Source organism: Oreochromis niloticus, linkage group LG3 (assembly GCF_001858045.2).
Source record: "Oreochromis niloticus isolate F11D_XX linkage group LG3, O_niloticus_UMD_NMBU, whole genome shotgun sequence".
In the NCBI taxonomy this organism is placed as follows: Eukaryota; Metazoa; Chordata; class Actinopteri; order Cichliformes; family Cichlidae; genus Oreochromis; species Oreochromis niloticus.
In genome coordinates, this window is record NC_031967.2 from 79,653,143 (window position 1) to 79,672,690 (window position 19,548).

Sequence of the window (19,548 nt, forward strand, 5' to 3'; positions counted from 1 at the left end):
TGTGATGTGATGTTTTCCCTCAGATGAGCCTGAGCTCTGGGTTTCGTCTGGCTGTGAGCGTCACAGTGATTTTAAAGTTTTAGATTAGATCATGCACACAGAGCCACATTTGTTTAATGATTCTTGTGTTTGAAAGCATTAAATTAAACAGAGATGATAGCGCTCGAGTGTTCGAGTCGCAGCACTTCCTGGATTCAAATCGTCTCTGCAGATATAAAATCAAAGAGCATTTACTTTTAAAGCGGCACGGCAGGTCCTTATTATTATTTATTATTACTATTAATGAGGTGGTTTTATACATTTCTTACATTATTTTCAGACTTTTCCATTTAATTTTCATTATTATTGCGTATGTATTTTGTTATTTACCTGAGCTCTTCTGCATTATTAAGCCTTTGCTTTGTGGTGTTGCAGGCTGTGTTTAATGTTTTGGCTGCAGTAACACGGGCACTTAATGACTTTTGGGTTAGACAAAGATTATATCACACTGTTGCTCCAGTGCATCCATGTCCCCTGAAGTCTTTAAGCTCTTATTTCAGAGCAACTGACGAACAGAAACATTCATTGTACCTGAGTTTAAAGACTTCCTGGATTGTGTTACACTGCTGGTTCTTTGGGAAGCACTAGAAATGTGTGTGTTCAGGAAGAGACTGGAACTATTTACATATCTGAGCGTGTTACACTAGGACTGCAGTCCTCATAGAAACTTACACAGCTTCAGATTAAGGCTCTTATAATTATGCTTGGAGACGGCAAACAGCAGTGAAGATCTGATGATTAACTACAGCTGGGAGGTTTTTCTGTTTGCCTCCGTCCTGTCACATGCACACACTCCCTGCTTCCTCCTCCTCCTCCTTCTGCTGCAGCTGCAGGGAGAGGCTATAAAAGCCCTGCTGGGGGACAGACAGACACTTTCCACGTCAGTCGGACAGTCGGACAGTCAGACAGACGACCCCCTCTTCTTGCTCACTGCCTCTGAACAGGTAAGCTGGGATGGTAGGCGGCTGAGGGCTCTGCTTGGAGGTTTTTTAAATAACTTCCTGTTCGTTTCCGCCTCAGTCTGCTTCTGGTTTGGTGACATGCTTTTTAGACTTTTACTCTGAAAGTTCAGTTTGCAGAAGTTCTCCTGAGGTGTTAACTCAAATGAGTTCCTGTTCTGGAGGCTCATTTTGTTCCTGTTTATGGCAGGAAGGGGAACACAGTTTGAAAGGTTTGACTTTGGGTGGGCTGAAGGTCACAGAGCTGACAGACAGACGTGAGAGGCTCAAAGTCCGCAGACAGACGGACACCCTCCATGTGCTCACAGGGAGCTTTAAATCTGAATCTTTAGCATTTATAACTCCCCCTGAGCTCAGAACTGGACACATTTAAGCAGGTTACATAAACTCCAAGCAACACTTCCTGAATCTGACTCTTCACTTTAAAGAAAGGGGTTTTATTGCATTTTGAAAAGACTTCTGTTGACTTTCTACTTGTTGAGTGACTTTGTTTCATCTGTAGCGTAACGATAATGATGTGTGATAACTTTTACTCTTACTGAGCCATTTTATGTTATTGGTTCATTTCCTGTTTGTTGAGCAGCCTGAACAACTGCAGCAGTTCATTCAGGCTGAAACAAAGTGTCCTTAAATCTGCCCTGCTGCGTGGCTGCTCAGGATCACTCAGCCAATAAAAGTTGTTTTCATTTGTCCCACATGTTCTAGCAGCAGACTTGACGCAAATCTAATGATCAGAGGTGATCACAGGACCTGCTGGGTGTCAAATGGCCACTCTGCACCTCAAAATGAGGCGTGTCCTCCCCTCAGGGGTCTGGGAGACAGGGGTGTGGTGCTGGGGGGAGTGGGGCACTAATCCTTCAAAATGATGTTTCTGTATCAAAGCAGCCATGGGTGGACTAGTCCATCCCTTTAAATGCATCACTGTAAATATAACTACAAAGTGAGCGCTCATGGACTAAAAGCTATTGTGCTAATTATAGATATAGACCATGTCAAAGTTGAGCCCCCTCCCCACTGTCCTTCAGTGGTCTGAGATGAAAAAATATATATTACATACTGGTGAACCAGTTTGTGTTCAAACACATGCTTCTCCACAGCTGACTGACGGACCTACAGTCTGAGCAGGAGCAGCTCACTACTACCATATACTTGGTGCAGTCTCCATCAAATGCTCTCCACAGATGGACGGGCAGTTTCACTACACCTACTGCAGCGTAATCGTGGCTTCACTGTTTTGTTCTGAAGTCTTTAAACCATGTGAGCCTTCTTACTCACAGACTGGAACGTATTCACAGCTGAGACCAGAATGCATTTTGGCCCCTTGCTGGTCGACCACATGGTTTAACATGGTTGCAAACTTGTTTCGGGCTGGTCATGTCTCCTAATGATGACCAGCATCCATTAGGACTGAACAAACGTCACTGCTGTGTGGTTTTTATCTCTGAGGATGTCTCTGGGCATTTTGTTTAAAGGCTAACTTGGCACAACTGGCCTGCATGTAGTAAAACTCAGTGAGTTGCCTTTCTAATCATTTTATCTCTAAACCAATAAACACATGTTTGATTAAATTAAACTCCACTTACAAAACTGTTAAATGGCTTTATCCAATCCTGGTAACTCTTCTTCTCAGAAGGTCCAAACCTCTCTGGGTGAGCCTGTCAGGGGTTAAACTGGGGTTTGAGAGGAGGGCGTTCACTGAGCTGAGACGCTTGTTTTAAATCAGTCTAGTAAGGAATATGAAATCCTTACAAGGATTGACTTTAATAATATATGATTGGCTTTGCATTCTGAGAAGTCCTCTAGAAGAAGTGTCAGTTATATCCTCCTGTATGGCGTTAAAGCCAAAAGCTGCAGAGGCGAGTGTCTTGAGTTGCACAGCTGAAAGTCCTGATGAACACAGCTACACAAAAGCTGTTTTCAGTGGTCAGTGTTATTGTGACTGGCTTTTCAAGAAACATGAGAAGACTGTGTGAAATGATTAGTTGGTGTGCATTTAAGTGTCCTCAGTCAGTGTAAATTTGCTCAGCTTTCAGCACACCCAGCACGAACAGGCCTTGTTCCATCTGCCTGAGACGTTTAACCTTCGACTCATGACAAAAAATTGGGTTTTAACAGATTTCCCCTAAAAGTGTCACTGATTTCAGTGACTTATCTGTTTGTTCTGATTCTATGTCAAGTCCAAAGTCTTGGTGCTCAAATGTACCCAAGCTGTGTACAGGAAAAACACTTTAATACATCTGCATGGGTATTTAACAGCCTCTGTCAGACTGCCGCTGTTATAGTGAGTTTATTCAGTGTGAAAGCAGACCTGCAGATCTGAAAGAGGCTGGCTGACCCACACTGAAGTGCAGCCAAGTTAAACTCTGAGCATGTGTACAGTGTTTGTAAAGGCCATCAGGGGTTTGGAGTGTACTGTAAGAGCTCAGCTGTTCAGCTGGCATCTGCCCAAACACTCTTACATAAAACACAGCAGACGTGACGGACGCTCTGAACCTGCTCACACAGTTGGACCAGAACACTTTTACTACGGGAGCTTATCTCGGTGTGCACAGAATCAGAGTTTACTGTATCAAACCTAGCAACCAGATAAAGCCCAGTCCTTCAGCTGTGAAGTGGGTCATGCACAGCGGAGGCTAATATCAGCTCAGTCACAAATACCTCTTCAAATGTCAGAAGCATTAATAAGAGTCTGTGTAACTGAAGAACAGCAGGGAGGAAGTCATGACCTCTGCAGAAAGGTCAGGGAAAAGGTCAAAGGCTCCTACACGGCTGGTGTTGGTATAAATAACCCACGCAGACTATGACCTCCCCCTCGTGTCTGCAGAATGGTCTGTCCCTCTCTCCTGTTGAGCCCTGTAGCTGCCAGTCAGGAGTGCAGGGCTGTGATTGGTTCTGTGGGCAGAGTCTGATGAAGGAGGTCATTATGGAGGCATCATGGCATTAAACAGGATTTCTGCAGCAGGTCTCTCACTCAATCTGACCTCCTGCTCATAGGGATTTTTTTATTTATTTTAAAGTCACATGTCAACATTCAAATTAAACAAGTCTTTATTGACCCAGTGTGGATGACAGTTCTTTCTGTTAAAGTTTTCTTTTTATTTGACCTAATCATCTGGTTTTCTTTCTCCTTCAGTCAGGATGTCTATCACCAAGATCCACGCTCGTGAGATTCTGGACTCCAGGGGAAACCCCACAGTGGAGGTGGACCTGTGGACAGCCAAAGGTGAGCAGCTGTAACTTTGACCATGACGCACTTCCTGTTTGCAGCGAGTTCAGTAACCTGACGGTCAAACTTCATCTCAGGTCTGTTCAGGGCTGCTGTTCCCAGCGGTGCTTCCACTGGAGTTCACGAGGCTCTGGAGCTTCGTGACGGAGACAAGAGCCGCTACCTGGGCAAAGGTAGGAGGAGTCAAGTGTGTGTGGGGGGAGTGGGGATGGCAGTAATAGTGCCTTTAGCGTGGCTGCTAACACCCGTGATTCCCTGCAGGTACCGTTAAGGCTGTGGATCATGTCAACAAGGAGATTGCCCCCAAGCTGATTGAGAAGGTAGTTGTCTGTTAATAATTGGATTGCTGATGTTAGCTTGATGCTAATGCAGTTTAACTACTGCCGGGATTCCCTGCATGCTAACGGTACTTGATCCAATCTTTACAGAAATTCAGCGTTGTCGAGCAGGAGAAGATCGACAAGTTCATGCTGGAGTTGGATGGCACTGAAAACAAATGTAAGGACTTTTATTTTATGAGGAGAATTTCAGTTTCATTTAAGAATTTGTTTCTTTTATGGAAAAACCTGGAAGCAATGAGAACTGGCAAATTCTTTTAAAAGCAAATAATATTCAGGTATAAGAACGGAGTAAACAAAATATTTAACAGGAAATGAACTACTGAAGTGAAGGGTAAGAGAAGAATGAAAGCAAAGCTGGAAGCACTGCAACCTTTGGCACTTTAGAATATATTGATGTACTGGTGTACTAGTCTATACATCCTAAAAAATCAATGTGCCATCTACCAGATTTATTAATATTTTCTTGCGTGAGGTGGGATTGTTTTAAGCTGAAACTACAAACGTCAGCCTCTGTGTCAACCAGATTGTGGAGGTTTAACACTATTTAGTGATCTTGTAAAGACCTGCATCATCCAAACTTGGCCATAGCTTCTGACAAACTGAGGCAACAAGTTTAATCTGAATATAAACATCTCTTAATATCATCAGATATTATAATTAAGACCGATCCTGTTCTGAGGTTTTTTAGAAGCCAAAATCATGGAGTGGGAACTTTTTTTTTTTTTTTTTTTTTTTTTTTTTTTTTAAATCAGATTGGCTGAAGATTACATTTCATGTTCACTCACTGGGCATGAGGAAGCCATTTCTTAAATTCCACTGAACTTAAAGCTGACTTGTGTACTGAAGGACATAACTTTAATAAGTAACTGGGCATTAATGAACTTCAACCTGAGTCCATGTTTGATACGTAATCTGTTTAACCTTTCTAGTGGCAGGTTAAGCACAACTCTTCACTAGAAAGAAGGATATTTTAACCTGCAGTTAAATTTGAGAAATTTTTTGGACCCTGAAATCTTGTAAAGTAAGTCGATTGACATGCTTCATTTGAACCATGGTTTCTTAACACTCTTCAGTGATGTTACCTTCATATCCTGAATGGATTCAAAAATGTTATATTTATACTCAACGTTTGGGAAGAAAACTGAATGCAAAACAACCTGGAGGATAATTACTACTTTACCTGGTAGTTTGGCTCTGGCACCCTGCTGTGCAACTGTATGCAGATTGTTTTCAAGCAAAGGTGCATGTCCGATTCTTTGTTTGCAGCAAAGTTTGGTGCCAATGCCATCCTGGGTGTGTCACTGGCCGTCTGTAAAGCTGGAGCAGCAGAGAAAGGAGTTCCCCTCTACCGCCACATCGCTGACCTTGCTGGACACAAAGATGTCATCCTTCCTGTCCCTGTGAGTGGGAGGGGCTTCTGCTTAAATGAAGGGGAAAACTGGCTTTAAAGACCCAAACTGTTTGACTCGAGCTGATTTTACTTTAATTTTTTTAATTTGTATAGATGGCTATTAAGATGCAAGTATATGGGGAATTTCTAGTGAGCCTCTGGTGGACATTAGAGGAATATGGATAGTATTTTTAATTAAAGTCTTTTTTTTTTTTTTTTTTTTTTTTTTTTTTTTTTTCTGCAGGCCTTTAATGTGATTAATGGTGGTAGCCATGCTGGAAACAAACTGGCCATGCAGGAGTTCATGATCCTGCCAGTTGGAGCCTCAAACTTCCACGAGGCCATGAGGATTGGAGCTGAGGTTCGCTTAAACTCTGCCGTCTTTCAATGTTTCTGCTATAAACTGAAGAAACTCATGTCTAACTGTTTAAATACCTCTCATTTTCAGGTGTACCACAACCTGAAGAATGTCATCAAGGCTAAATATGGAAAGGATGCCACCAATGTGGGAGATGAGGGAGGCTTTGCTCCAAACATCCTGGAGAATAATGAGGGTGAGAGATGCACGTGTCCACACAGTGATAAACTACATAATGCAATGCCTTATTTTGGTACTGGTGTGACTCTTAATGTAATAGAATTTAAAGCAGACTTGTGTGTACTACTGCTTCTGTTACTTTACTCCAATAAAAATGTCAGCTGACAGTTAAATCAACCAATGGTTGAGCTGATTACTAGAAAACTAATAATACAAATTTGACACAACTCGAGATTTAAGTTATTATGGCTTCTATCAATGTGACTCTTTGTGCTCACAGCTCTGGAGCTGTTGAAGACTGCCATTGAAAAGGCCGGTTACCCCGACAAGATCATCATTGGCATGGACGTGGCTGCATCAGAGTTCTTCCGCAATGGAAAGTACGACCTGGACTTCAAGTCCCCCGATGACCCTTCTAGACACATCACCGGTGAAAAGCTGGGTGACCTCTACCGCAGCTTTATCAAGAACTACCCTGGTAAGATTGACTAGAGCTGCTGCTATGACCAGCGAATGACTTCAGAACATAAACGTCCTCAGTGACGCTCTGTTCTCTCCCGTGACCTTTGAGAAATTCAAACAATGAATTTGGACAATTAAACCAATGTTGCACTGATGTGTCAAATTGATCTTGAGATTTGTCTTTGATTTATGGTCTTAAAATATCTTTCAAAATATTAAAGGCTAGGAAAAGAAACAGGCATTCTGTAGCTACACTTTGCTTTGAGTCTGTGCTTTAACTGAATGTCTTTAGAATGATGAGGGAATATTTTAGTCTCAAAGCATTTTAATTTCAAACACGGCTGCCAAGAATGAAACTAATTCTGCCTTTTTTGTCTGTTACCAAAAAATCTCTCTAGAGGGTTCTAAATTGCTTTTTAAAAAAATATATATACATATTAAAGAATCAAGTTCAACTGATAAAATTAACTTGGAGAACCCCAGAGATTAGCTCAGTGTGCACATTTCCAACTGAACTTATGTAACTTTCAGCCTGTTAGGGTGTCTGTGGCATTTCTGCTATGGAAACTTTCTCTTCAATGTCTGTCTCTGTCTCCAGTCCAGTCCATTGAGGACCCATTTGACCAGGATGACTGGGAGCACTGGGCTAAATTCACTTCTTCCGTAGACATCCAGGTGAGGTGCACAGATGGGTATGCATTCATGTTGATGTCATTCAATTTCTTTATTTTATTTGTTGTTGCCACCATGATTAGCTTCACGTGACCTAGATGTTTGTCAGCCTTCTGGAATCGGAAACTATACAAACTGGTTCTTCCTGGAAGAACTCCAGGAAAACCTTCATTAACGGGAATGTAGCATCGTTATAGTAACTCACCGGTTTGTCTGCTCTAATCAGATTGTAGGTGATGACCTGACTGTCACCAACCCAAAGAGGATCCAGCAGGCAGTGGACAAGAAGGCCTGCAACTGTCTGCTGCTTAAAGTCAACCAGATTGGTTCCGTCACAGAGTCCATCCAGGCGTAAGACACCAATCTGAGTTGTTTTAGTCCACATTAACATTTTGGCTCAAAGTTAATTAAATGTATCTGCCTGTCAGGTGTAAGCTGGCTCAGAGCAGCGGCTGGGGTGTGATGGTTAGCCATCGCTCCGGAGAGACTGAAGACACCTTCATCGCTGACCTGGTGGTTGGACTTTGCACTGGACAGGTATATAAACTTTATCAGACAGTCTCAGTAAGATTAATCTGTTCATAAAGAATCATTGAATGTCTGCAGGCTTGGTGTTTCTTTAAAACATCTCAGATAATAATCTCTTCCCCATAAAGACATTTGGAAAAGTAGCCAGACTGCTTAAGCATGGCTGGTCAAAAACTAGACTAAAACTGAAACCAGAATGTTTCAAGACCAAAGATCTTCTCTTAAACAGATTCTATATATTAGATAATCTCTTCAGAGATCATTAAATATCTACTGCTTCATGTACTTGTAGAGCTTAAATGAAGGATTTAAGATCACTTGAGGTCCATCCAACCTGGGAATCTTAACTGCTGTGTGCACCCAAAGGGTTTGATAATCAAGCACTGATATCAACACTGTAGGTCATCATTTAGGGTTTCTATCAAAGGTCTAACTCAAAATGAAAAGTAAAGCACATTAGTACTTATAAGACCCAAAGTTTTCTGAGTTCTGTTTTAAAATTGCTGGTCAATCACAGGCAGAAGAATAAATGTGACTTGTACCTTAAATGAGTAGGTTACTTAAAAAGCAGTGCAATCACTATTGAACTGTCTGCCCCCCATTTCTGATTAAAACTGCTCTGAGTAAATTAGAGATGAGAATACCAGAGGGGGATCTGGGTAGGAAAATGGTCACTACAGGGAACAGCTTCCACACAGCCACAACTTCAGTGCTAACCTCATTCTACCGTTTCTTTCAGATTAAGACTGGTGCCCCCTGCAGGTCAGAGCGTCTGGCCAAATACAACCAGCTGATGAGGTAAGAACTTTATGCTTTTACTTTATCGTTCTCAGGCTATTAGACTTTTAAGAAAAAATCAGAGTTAACCATGACCTCTGATTTACAGGATTGAGGAGGAGCTTGGAGACAAGGCCAAGTTCGCTGGCAAAGACTTCCGCCACCCAAAGATCAACTAAAGCACCATGCTGCCTTGCTGTCGCTGTGGCAACTGACTGACACCTGATGACCCAGAAGGCTCTTACCCCTTCCACCGGGGGTAAGAGGTTGGAGGTCATGGTGGGGGTTTACTGCCTTTCTAGATGTAATTCCATTAACAATGTTTTCTATATAAAAGACAAACATTAAAGAGTGAAAAGGAAAATTGTCTGAGTTTAATTTATTAAAGTTGCTGGAGGCCTTTCACATTAAAACTCATTAAAGAGCTGAGCTCTTCAGTGCATCATGGATGTACAGATGGTCAGCAGTGATGGTGAACAGAAAACAAACTGGTTCAGAACACTCTTGTGCTTCTGCTTGAAATGAACAACACTGATGGTTTCCTTATCGGAAAGACTGAGATGCTGAAGTTTTACTTTAGCATCTCAACAGCACGTCGAAGTCAGAGAAGCACATTTAAAGCACACCTAACTCCTACAAATGAAATGCTGGTTATAAAACTAAACCCCATTGGACAGTCTATACAGAAATTAATTTTTGGTTGGACGAAGGTTCTGGATTCATGTCCTGGTTGGCTGGTTCTCCTTGGTGTTTTCTCCCAGAGTCCATTGACAGGTCTGGTTAATTGTTGGGTGGCTAATAATGCTGATATACATTATCTGAACTGCATCGGTAAAAATGTAGCCTGGCAAATGGAGCAGCCAGGAATGAAATTTTACGAAAGTGAATTCCAGACGGTAACCAGGGCCAGTTCCAGTGAGCTGTTCTCATAGTGAGCAACATGGACCAGACAAACTCTGGGCTGCACCAGGTGATTGTTCAGCATCTGTTCAAAGAGGACTGACACAAATGGATCCTAAAGGCTGAGGATCTGCACTCAGTTTAGGAATCAACATCACGGCATTTATTTCCTGTCAAGGAGGTTGCATTTTGTTTTTGCCTGTAGGATCATGTTAACGATTTAAAATATTGCTTAAATCCACAAAGGTCTTCAAGGACTACTTAATGTCAAATTGACAAAAATGCCTCAACTTTACAACTACGATTCTTACAAATGTGGTATTAACATAAGGTACTTTATAAATATTGAAAATGTCATTTGACCTCTGACCTATTTTGCAAGGTCGGATTGACCTGACCGGTCAACGTCTCCTGGCAACACATTGACTGATGTATGGGCATGCTAAACAAGTTTGCATTCAAATATGTCACATGTGACCTAATCTTACTTTTATATTTCACATCTGCCTTTCAAGTTGAGCCTAAAATACTAGAGAATTAGCTGCCTAGTTAGAAATATAGTGTAGTATATTATATCATCTTGTTTCTCAGTCCTTATAAGATGAAGACAAGCATTTAAAACCCTCATGTGTCTGTCAAAATAATTAGAAATACAAATAATCAACTGGATAATCATCAGTGAGTACCTCAGCTTGTATAATCTCTCCGTCTCTACAAAAAGCTTTAAGTGTTAGATAAAGAGCTTTGCTTCCATCCCATTAGACTGCACATTCAGTGTAGTTATACCATGAAAGTACATAAGCGTTATGAGCAATGCATCTAAAGCAGAAGTGGATGTGCAGAGCTGCAGCAGGTTCTCTCTCAGCTTCCTGCAGCCAGTCAGAAAGGATGCAAATGAGGGGGAAGTCTGTGACGAGTGTAACAGAAGTAATGACTGTTTTTAACTACGACAACATGTCAGGAATGATTTGCAATCATCAGATAAACTACAGCTACACACTTCACACTGAAGAATAACCGACTGATTCAAAGCAGCTTGTATATGCGAGTGTGTGGATTACTGTTTATTAATGAGCAGTTAGTGTTTTTTTTGTGTCTGACTTCCTAGTTGAACATTTTTACACACTTTGGGAGAGGCAGAAGTTAAAATCCTCTTAATCTTTTCTCTCTTTATCTTTTAAACTCTTTCAGTGCACTTGGCTCAGCTCTGCCCACAGCTACAAACAGCCTCGGCTTTAATCATGAAAGTTAAAAAGAAACGATGCCAGTTCAGTGTCACTTATTCTCTACGGGTAGTTTCCTGTGGTGGAAAGCAACCCGTTTCTTCTTTTTGAAATTTCTTTAGAGATGAGTTTCTCTTCCCTGGTGCATTTGGTGCTTTCCAGGGTCTGTGACCTTCATTAGAATACCTCTCTTCATCTGCATTTCCTCTTCCTCCCCTTCCAAGTGTCAATGTAGGGCCTGGTTGTAAAAATCCAACCAGGCCCTATTTTGGCCCACGATCAGGTCTCTTAGGTCTGCTGATAGCTTCCGGTTATTCTGGAAGGCTTTTAAACATGTTTTAGCGGTTTGATATCAAAATAAGCTTTAAATAAAATCCTGTGGTGAGACAGAGAGGAGGTTAAACATTTATGTGTTCTGTCTTGTGAACGAAGGGCAGATTTCTCACACTCAACTGGAGTCCACTATTCATGTCCACACACACATGCTGGTGTGACGTCAATGCTGATTGGTGGAGGAGTTTGTGCTGAAGGCAGCCTGTTGCCTGGATATAAGCAGCAGCCGTGCCGAAGTTCTCTCTGAAAACAATCAAAACTAATTTTGAAATAATTACTTGTTACTTTCACTGTTACAATCGCCGTTTAAGAACAACAAAACTGCAGCTGTGTGTGTTGCAGTGCAGTGTTGCACCCCTACAGCACTGGTCGTTCTGAAATGCACCTAAAGTGACACAAAGGTAAATATTGTGTTATTGTATTAAGAACAAGCTGCTCTCTGACCTGTGATTGGCCTCCTTTGGCACACACACAAACACACATAATAACCCATCTTCCTCTCCAATGAGGTGATTGATGACCTGTTATCCCGCCCTTGTGTGTGTGTGCGTTTTATGTGTGGCTGATGACGTGTGAGGTTGAATGGGAGGCGGGATTTTGTCTGATGAGGACAAAGACAACAGGGGGTCATTAAACACACACACACACACACACACACACACACACACACACACCCCTATCCTTCGTAGCATGTGAACCTCTGTGGCCCCGCCCCCTTCCACAGGAAATAGTTGTAAGCTACGACTCAGTTTCCACGGTGATGCTTTACGAGCTGACGGGACGGCTGGGGTCAGGGGTCACAAGAAGACGGAGGGAAAGGCGAAGTTATCCTGTCTTTTGGGTGCGGTTATAACACTGGCTCCTGATTATTTCAGGAATCGACTCAACATCTGGAACTTCATCTGGGACGCCATGATTATCTTCAAGTTCCCCTGGAAGCTTTAAAGTATCTCACTTCAAGGACCATTTGCACCCAAGCCATTCCAGGAATCCTGGAAGCCCCTGAAAGACTGATTGAGTCATTGATTCTACCTGGAAGAATCCTGGAAGCCAAATCAGTTACTTAAACTTTACCTTAGAGACCCTAAGAACCATGGTCAAGGTCTGATTGATTCTCCCCGTGCTATATTCTCTATTCTCAACCGCTGGAGAATCTCCATGTACCTTAAAATGTTTTGGAAGTTGCTGAGTTCTGGAACATATTTTGGTCTGCATGAACATCTTTACTGATTTTTAGTTCTCAAGAAAGGCTAGAACTTTTGAGGGTTTAGAACTTCTTCAAGAACAATCACATCCTTTGGCTTTCTCTCAAGAACATCTAAAACTTATTCAGTAACTTTGTAAACTTTTTCCTGGAAACCTTAAACCAATGAAACATTTCATTTAACTCAATGAATTTTGTCAAGTAGATGTGAAACTAGCCTACAAAGAATATCTAAACCTCCTGCAGGGATCCAGGATCAATTTTGTCCTGAAAGCTCTTCTAAATCTCCTGGAAGTTCTTCAGAGTAAAGAAGGGAGTTTCTCGGCACAACTCTTTGGGCTTAAATTGTAAGAAATACATGTTGTTTGGAAAAATAAAGTTCTGGTAGCTTATTGTTCAGACTGCCCTTTAATTATAAAATTCTAATTATAAAAGTCATTTGTTAATTCACAAAAAATGGGACAGTGGGCCAGAATAGAGCCGGCCGATTCTTCCCCCCAGGTTTTATGTTTGACTCCCCTGGACTTGAAACTTTTTTTTTTGACCTTCAGAATCTTCAAGAGCCCTGAAACATTTCAAAGACTATACTTCTTTACTACACTTTTAGTACTTCAGTGACAAAATCAGACAATCTATTTCAAATTAGCCCTACTGCAATAGCTTCTTTAACAACATCTGTTTGCAGAACCTCTGAAAGTGCTCCTGGAACTTTCTCAATGACAATAATAGACACTTGAAACTAGAGAAGAAAGAAGCCCCTTAAAAAAATCACCTATTTAGACATGATGAAGGACTGCTCAGCCTCCTCATGGACCATTCTGTCTTCTGTCAGGAATTTTAGAACATGTTCAAATCCCACTTGAACCTATTTGCTGACTCCTGGAAACTTCTCAAGAACCCTGAAACATTTCAAGGACTACATGAGCCTATTCCTTTCCATTTAGTGCTTTCTTAATTACTCGTGGAAACATTTGCCTTCTTCATGAACATCTAGATGTTTGAGGATAGTTTTGAGGGTTTGTCACACCACCTCCAGGCCTCCTGGAAAGCTCTCAAAGACAAAACATTTACAGCCCTGTCACTGGTCACTAGATGACATCTGGAAGCCCACAACCATTTCAGTCATTGAATGTTGTAAAGACACCCCAAACTGACCTAGGAAAGACCCTGGAGCCTTCCAACAAGGACAATCTGAGACACTCATGAAACTTGTGCACACTCCTATGGTCTTTGAAACACTATTAAAACACCAAATGAAACTATTTTAAACCGAAGAAACCTCTTCAAGGATTCCTTGAACTTTCTCCATGACTTCGTGATTAAACTTTCATTTTTCGACTGAATATTTTTATCTGATTTGTTTTTTGTTTGTTTATTTGTTTGTTTTTTTCAGTGCTTTTTTTTACAACATGCATCCAATCAGTCCACATTCATCTGTGTGTCTTTGTGGGTGTGTGAACCCGTTGTCTGGGGTGACAACAGTAAGAATGTGTGACATCATAGCGCCGAGTCGTATAAAAGTGTCAGTCCGCCACAGGCACACAGATACTGACCGGTCCTGACATGAGACAGGACAGACACCAGCAATAGTTTAAAAAACAGAAAAACAAAAAACTTTTAGGACTTCTTCTGAGAGATAATCAATTAATGTGATTGGAGAAACACACTTGGATTGATCGGACGACCAGCAGAATCTTATATTTGACTTTTGATTTTTGTTGGAATATTTTTGAGAATCTGTCTGTCAGTAAGTTGTGCTTCTTTATTATCCTGTTCAGCAAATTTACTAATACATAAATATCAATAAAGCAAATTTGAACTCATGCAGAAAAAAAGATTTCATTAAATTAAAGAAAATCAAACTTTAAATGTGCTGAATAATCGAGTTTAATAAAACATATAACCCAAAGGTTTATTCATTTCTAATAATAAAATAATAAAAATCTATTAATCAAATTTATTTTAAGTCTAAATTTTCTAAGTAGCCTTCTTTTACTTAAAAATATGAAAACTCCAGTTATATTGAATTTAATAATAAAAATCTAAACACCATCAGATTGGTAGACTATAATCTACATCTGTAATCTAAGACTGTAATAATCAAGTTTTTAGAATAATTGTAATCAAAACATTTTTAAAGTATAACGTTTTTAAACATAGTCTAATTCATAACATTAAATGCAGCCAGTTTAATTTTGGGGGAAGGGTTAAAAAGCTTCATGACCACCATGTAAAAATAAGTAAAGTAGTAAAGAAAAAAAAAAAGTAAAGATAAATTAAAATTTGCATTAAAAATATATTTTTGTTTCAACTTTTTTTGACCCAATCAGTTTTTTCAGGTAATTTCACCACAAAATTCACTTTTATTAAGTCACCACAATCCTCTGACCAATAGGAGGCGCTGTAGGCTTTAATACCCTTCAGTCAGAGCTAGACTTAACTCAGCTAGGTCATGTTCTTCTTGAAAGTTATAGGTTAAAAATAGTCATGGTGGTGTGTTTTTTAACTAAATCTTTTTTTTGTGCAAACAAAGATGGCTGCTGCTTCATCCCCTTTCATTTCCCTCATCTTCCTCCTCTTCCTCGCTGTTGCTGTGGAGTTGAAACCGTCACTTCAACGAGACAACAAACAGGTCAGTGGAGAACTTCCTTTCATTACCTTCATTCTCCTTTTACGTCCTTTATCTTAGTCCTCATCATCTTCATCCATCATAATCTGATTCATCTTCATCTACAGTTTCTTCTCTTTTTATGAATTATTTTAGCCTCCAGTATCTCTAGTATCTCCAGTATTTGTATCTGACACTGACACTAGTGTTGCATGTAGCACCCGAGGAACTGTTAGATACCATAGTGTAAAACTGATTAATATAGAGTTGTAACAAAAATATGATATGGCTTCCTCTAAGTTCTGTTATGTGGGACCAGTGTGTAATCTGAGTAATCTGACTACTTTGAGTACTCTGTGTACTTGGGGTACAATTATCGACATTCACATAGTAGAAAAGGCAGTGAATTACACAGATGATTACTCACTGTATTTCAGGTCTTACACTCTCTGTTTGGCTCTCGTCTTTCAACTCTCATCTTGGCCACTCCCACATCTGATGACATCACAGAGGGATCAGCCGGACAGCCCGCCAAGGCCTCCACAACTCCCTCCACAGTACTGCCTGTGAGCCACGCCCTTGTGAAGCGAGTGATCAGCAGAAAGGAGGCAGTCCCTCAGTTCTTTCTCAACTTCCTGCGGCGACAGGCCAAGATGAGGAGGTGGAGCCGCAAGTCGATGATGGGAGGGAGAGGATGCTTTGGGATGAAGATGGACCGTATTGGCTCCATGAGTGGTCTGGGCTGTTAGACATATGTGTCACTATGGTAACTACACTATGACCTAAGCTTCGCCTGACTTTGCATGACCTCTGACCTCCAGAAGGATGAATTTTTCCACTGGCAAAGACTTCATGTTGGAACTTTACTAATAAAGGACTAAAGGAAATGTACAGAGAGTCCTACTAATGACGTCTGACCTCTGACCTCTGACGCCTGGCTTCAGTGCAGCCAGCAGTACTCTGTGTGTGTGAGAGACGAACATGTTTTAAACATGTAGATATTTGTGTGTGTAAGGACATTAGGCATTTAGCTCACACTTTCACGCTTCACAAGGTTTTTCACTATAGGAAGTACTATGTGTAGCTCCAGTGAGGGACGGAGTCTGGATACTGTGTGCAGGACACGGCAGGTTAAAGACAGATGAATGTCCGATCTGATTGTGTTGCATATTTTTGTGCTTTTACATGTGTCTCTGTCGGGTGATGTACTGGAAAGCTGATGACTGTGGGGCATGTGTGAAAACAGCTTAATAGACGACCATGTGTTAAACATGCAAGTATGTGTGTGTGCTTGTGTGGACGGACTGCAGGCAACAATAAACTACAGAGAAACCTCACTGGGCTTCTGTTGCTTTGGTTCAACGGGTAAAAAACATCACTTTAAACAGATATTAATTACGACATTAATGAATGAAAACTTCAGATTTTTACTGTGTGAACCTCCTGTCTATGGTGACAGTGAAAGAACATTTTGGTGTTTCCAACAAGGAAGAAGAATCCTGAGTAGGAATGCATGGTAGGGTAACAGCAGAAATGTATTCATCTGTTGTTTAACCCGGAAAATATTTTGAGGTTAAAAATCTGTTTCCAAAAGTATCCATGTGAAGACGGTGGTCGTTTGAGCCGCATTGGTGCAGCTAGCCCAAATAACTTGAAGCTCCATCATCTCAATTTTGAACTTCTTGAATAACAGAGTAACACAAATTTTTGCTTAAAGTGGATTCTTCTTCTTCTCTGGTTTTCAAAATAAAAGCTTGGAATTAAACAAGACCATTTAAACTTTTTGAAAATAAAACAGTCAGTTATGATCATTCAGTTATTCTGTTAACATTTAATGTATATAAAACACCCAGCACGCCCCTGCGGGCGGTTTATCCTTCAAGCTCGGGTCCTCTACCAGAGGCCTGGGAGCTTGAGGGTCCTGCGCAGTATCTTAGCTGTTCCCAGGACTGCGCTCTTCTGGACAGAGATCTCCGATGTTGTTCCCGGGATCTGCTGGAGCCACTCGCCTAGCTTGGGAGTCACAGTCATGTATACATATACATATATATATATATATATATATATATATATATATATATATATATATATATATATATAATGCCGTTTTGCTAGTGATAGCTTAATGGCTCTACCTTGCTGAGAACCAAAAGAAATCCTACTTTTCTTTTACTTGGCTTTATCTGGAGCATGCTAACTCAAGAGTAACGTCACTCCCGAATTCCGACATTCCAGTGCCAAGGCATCTCTTCAAGCATGTTATGAAGATGCATTAATGCTATGTGATTACCAAAATAATAGTCAGTGCTAGATTTTTAAAATAAAAGCCTACTTTTTACTTTTTTCAACTTGCTGTACTTACTGCACTGAGATGATGTCAGGTTGTTATGAAAGTAAAAAGTCAAGTGTAAAGTGATTGTTTAGCCAGTCTGAAGCCTGAGCTTTTGGCTCACTGGGATTGTTTTTACAGGTTTATCCCACTGTATAAAATTAAGCAAAGTAAGTTATTTATATATGCAGTTTAACAGAGAAGACAGAATCACAGCAAATGAGCAGGAAAACAGGACAGACTGTTTTATTAGTCTTGCTAACCACAAGGCTTACTTCTTATTATCTGTGATGTGATGTTGAAACCTTATAGCAGACTATAAGATACTTTATAATGTTTAAGGATAATGAAAATTGTTATTTTACCCTGTACTCTTTTCTATCTGTTTCTTTAGAAAATGGGTAATCATCTCGTTGTCGCCATATGAGACTCCTTTAGTTTGTGTTATTAGTGCGCCCTCATGCGGCAGGTGGGAGTGAATGCAATTACCTGAGCTAGTTCACCACGCGCTTCACTAAACCCAAGCTAGAACAAGAAAAAAGTGTTTTTAGAAACATGTGTCTGAGTAATATATAATATTAATTTATAATAAACCTGTTTATGATCAATTATCACAGTTGCTCTATTTAAATGTTTATTTTGCTGACCTTTACATAAATATTACTCATAAATTTAAAAAAAAAACATTATTTAAATTATTTGACCGTATTTTTTTTTTTTAAATCCATCATATAGATGTGCAGCCATAACAGGAGTCCTCGTCCACACAGTCCAATGAAGCGGGTTAGTGCTGCACATTCAGGTCAGAAATATGTTGTTTTTTGCATACAACTATCAAATATACGGTAAGCCTGACAATTATTAAACTAAAGATTATAAAACATATAAAGAAAGTAACAGTTTACTGGAGTTGTGTCACTGTTGCTGTGTAACAGAAGTCTCTTATTTTGAAACAAAGCAGCACAGTGAAGACATCACTTGACTTCCTTTTACATATTTCCTAAAACTTGCTAAAGAACAGTTCGTGATAAGTCCAGTGCCTCTTTTCATTTACCAGAATTTTTCTCTTTTATCTCATAATTTGAAGCTTCTAGTTGAAGTCAGTGATGTGACCAGCTTTAATATGAGGGGCGATCGTGGCTCAAGAGTTGGGAGTTTGCCTTGTAATCGGAAGGTTGCCGGTTCGAGCCCCGGCTTGGACAGTCTCGGTTGTTGTGTCCTTGGGCAAGACACTTCACCCGTTGCCTACTGGTGGTGGTCAGAGGGCCCGGTGGCGCCAGTGTTCGGCAGCCTCGCCTCTGTCAGTGCGCCCCAGGGTGGCTGTGGCTACAATGTAGCTTGCCATCACCAGTGTGTGAATGACTGAATGTGCAGCGCTATACAAATACAGACCATAAGGGAATTTTAAATAGCAAAAAACATAATGCTGACAAAAGCTAATTAAATTGTATAATTTTATGTGTAAACTATGACTGACAGCATGTGGTTTGCTGTCCTCTAGCAGCCACTCGGGGTTAAAAAGCCAAAAGGGGTTAAAATGAAAACTGTCATTGATTTTAATTTCCATATAGATAACAACAGTGCTGTTACTTACTCTGTGGCTCTGGTCACACCCGTGACTCCCATGTACTGGAAAACTTTATCAAAAGCTGATCGTGATGTTCTTTTGGATAAATATTAATATCTTGTGCAAATATTAAGTTTTCTTAATTAACACAAATCCTCCTTTGGCCAGGATGAACCAAGTACCATTGACATCAGTAGATTTATTGTGTCGTTGGTTGTACTGTATGTGACACCATCCATCCATCCACACATCTAATAAAATGTCTAATGTCTTCTTCTTCTTTTGGTTCCTCTTTTTAGGAGTTGCCACAGTGGATCTTATCTGCTCGGCAGTTCCATTTTCAACATCCTATGCACATTTCCACACCATCTCAGCCTTGCTTCTCTAACTTTGTCTCCAAACTGCTCTACCTCATTTCTTGTTCTCGCCATCCCTTCCAGTGAAGATCTTAA

General features: G+C 40.5%; 2 protein-coding genes across 3 annotated transcripts; both read left to right on the forward strand.

Annotated features, from left to right (window-relative positions):
• Positions 1–825: 825 nt before the first annotated feature.
• On the forward strand, positions 826–9,296 carry eno3 (enolase 3, (beta, muscle)). The gene is made up of 14 exons (XM_003451115.4): positions 826–983; positions 4,132–4,221; positions 4,302–4,397; positions 4,486–4,544; positions 4,653–4,722; positions 5,832–5,965; positions 6,200–6,316; positions 6,404–6,509; positions 6,774–6,971; positions 7,554–7,630; positions 7,854–7,978; positions 8,056–8,164; positions 8,895–8,953; positions 9,042–9,296. Exons 2-14 carry the CDS (start codon positions 4,137–4,139, stop codon positions 9,109–9,111), a joined length of 1,305 nt encoding a protein of 434 aa, XP_003451163.1. The 5' UTR covers positions 826–983; positions 4,132–4,136; the 3' UTR covers positions 9,112–9,296.
• A 4,841-nt stretch (positions 9,297–14,137) lies between these two features.
• nppcl2 (natriuretic peptide C-like 2) lies at positions 14,138–16,571 on the forward strand. Of its 2 annotated transcripts, XM_003451146.5 has the most exons (3): positions 14,138–14,339; positions 15,126–15,224; positions 15,638–16,569. In XM_003451146.5, the coding sequence occupies exons 2-3, from the start codon at positions 15,126–15,128 to the stop codon at positions 15,947–15,949; spliced, it is 411 nt and encodes a 136-aa protein (XP_003451194.1). In that variant the 5' UTR covers positions 14,138–14,339; the 3' UTR covers positions 15,950–16,569. The 2 variants fall into 2 exon arrangements, with proteins under 2 accessions (XP_003451194.1, XP_025761696.1); XM_025905911.1 differs by lacking the exon at positions 14,138–14,339 and having other exon boundaries at positions 15,029–15,224; positions 15,638–16,571.
• The last annotated feature ends 2,977 nt before the right edge of the window (positions 16,572–19,548 follow it).

Coding starts and splice junctions, on each gene's coding strand:
- eno3 (XM_003451115.4), top strand. CDS start 4,137: ATGTCTATCACCAAGATCCACGCTCGTGAGATTCTGGACTCCAGGGGA. Junction 4,545..4,652: donor CCCCCAAGCTGATTGAGAAG/GTAGTTGTCTGT, acceptor CAATCTTTACAG/AAATTCAGCGTTGTCGAGCA. Junction 7,979..8,055: donor GTCACAGAGTCCATCCAGGC/GTAAGACACCAA, acceptor TCTGCCTGTCAG/GTGTAAGCTGGCTCAGAGCA.
- nppcl2 (XM_003451146.5), top strand. CDS start 15,126: ATGGCTGCTGCTTCATCCCCTTTCATTTCCCTCATCTTCCTCCTCTTC. Junction 15,225..15,637: donor TTCAACGAGACAACAAACAG/GTCAGTGGAGAA, acceptor ACTGTATTTCAG/GTCTTACACTCTCTGTTTGG.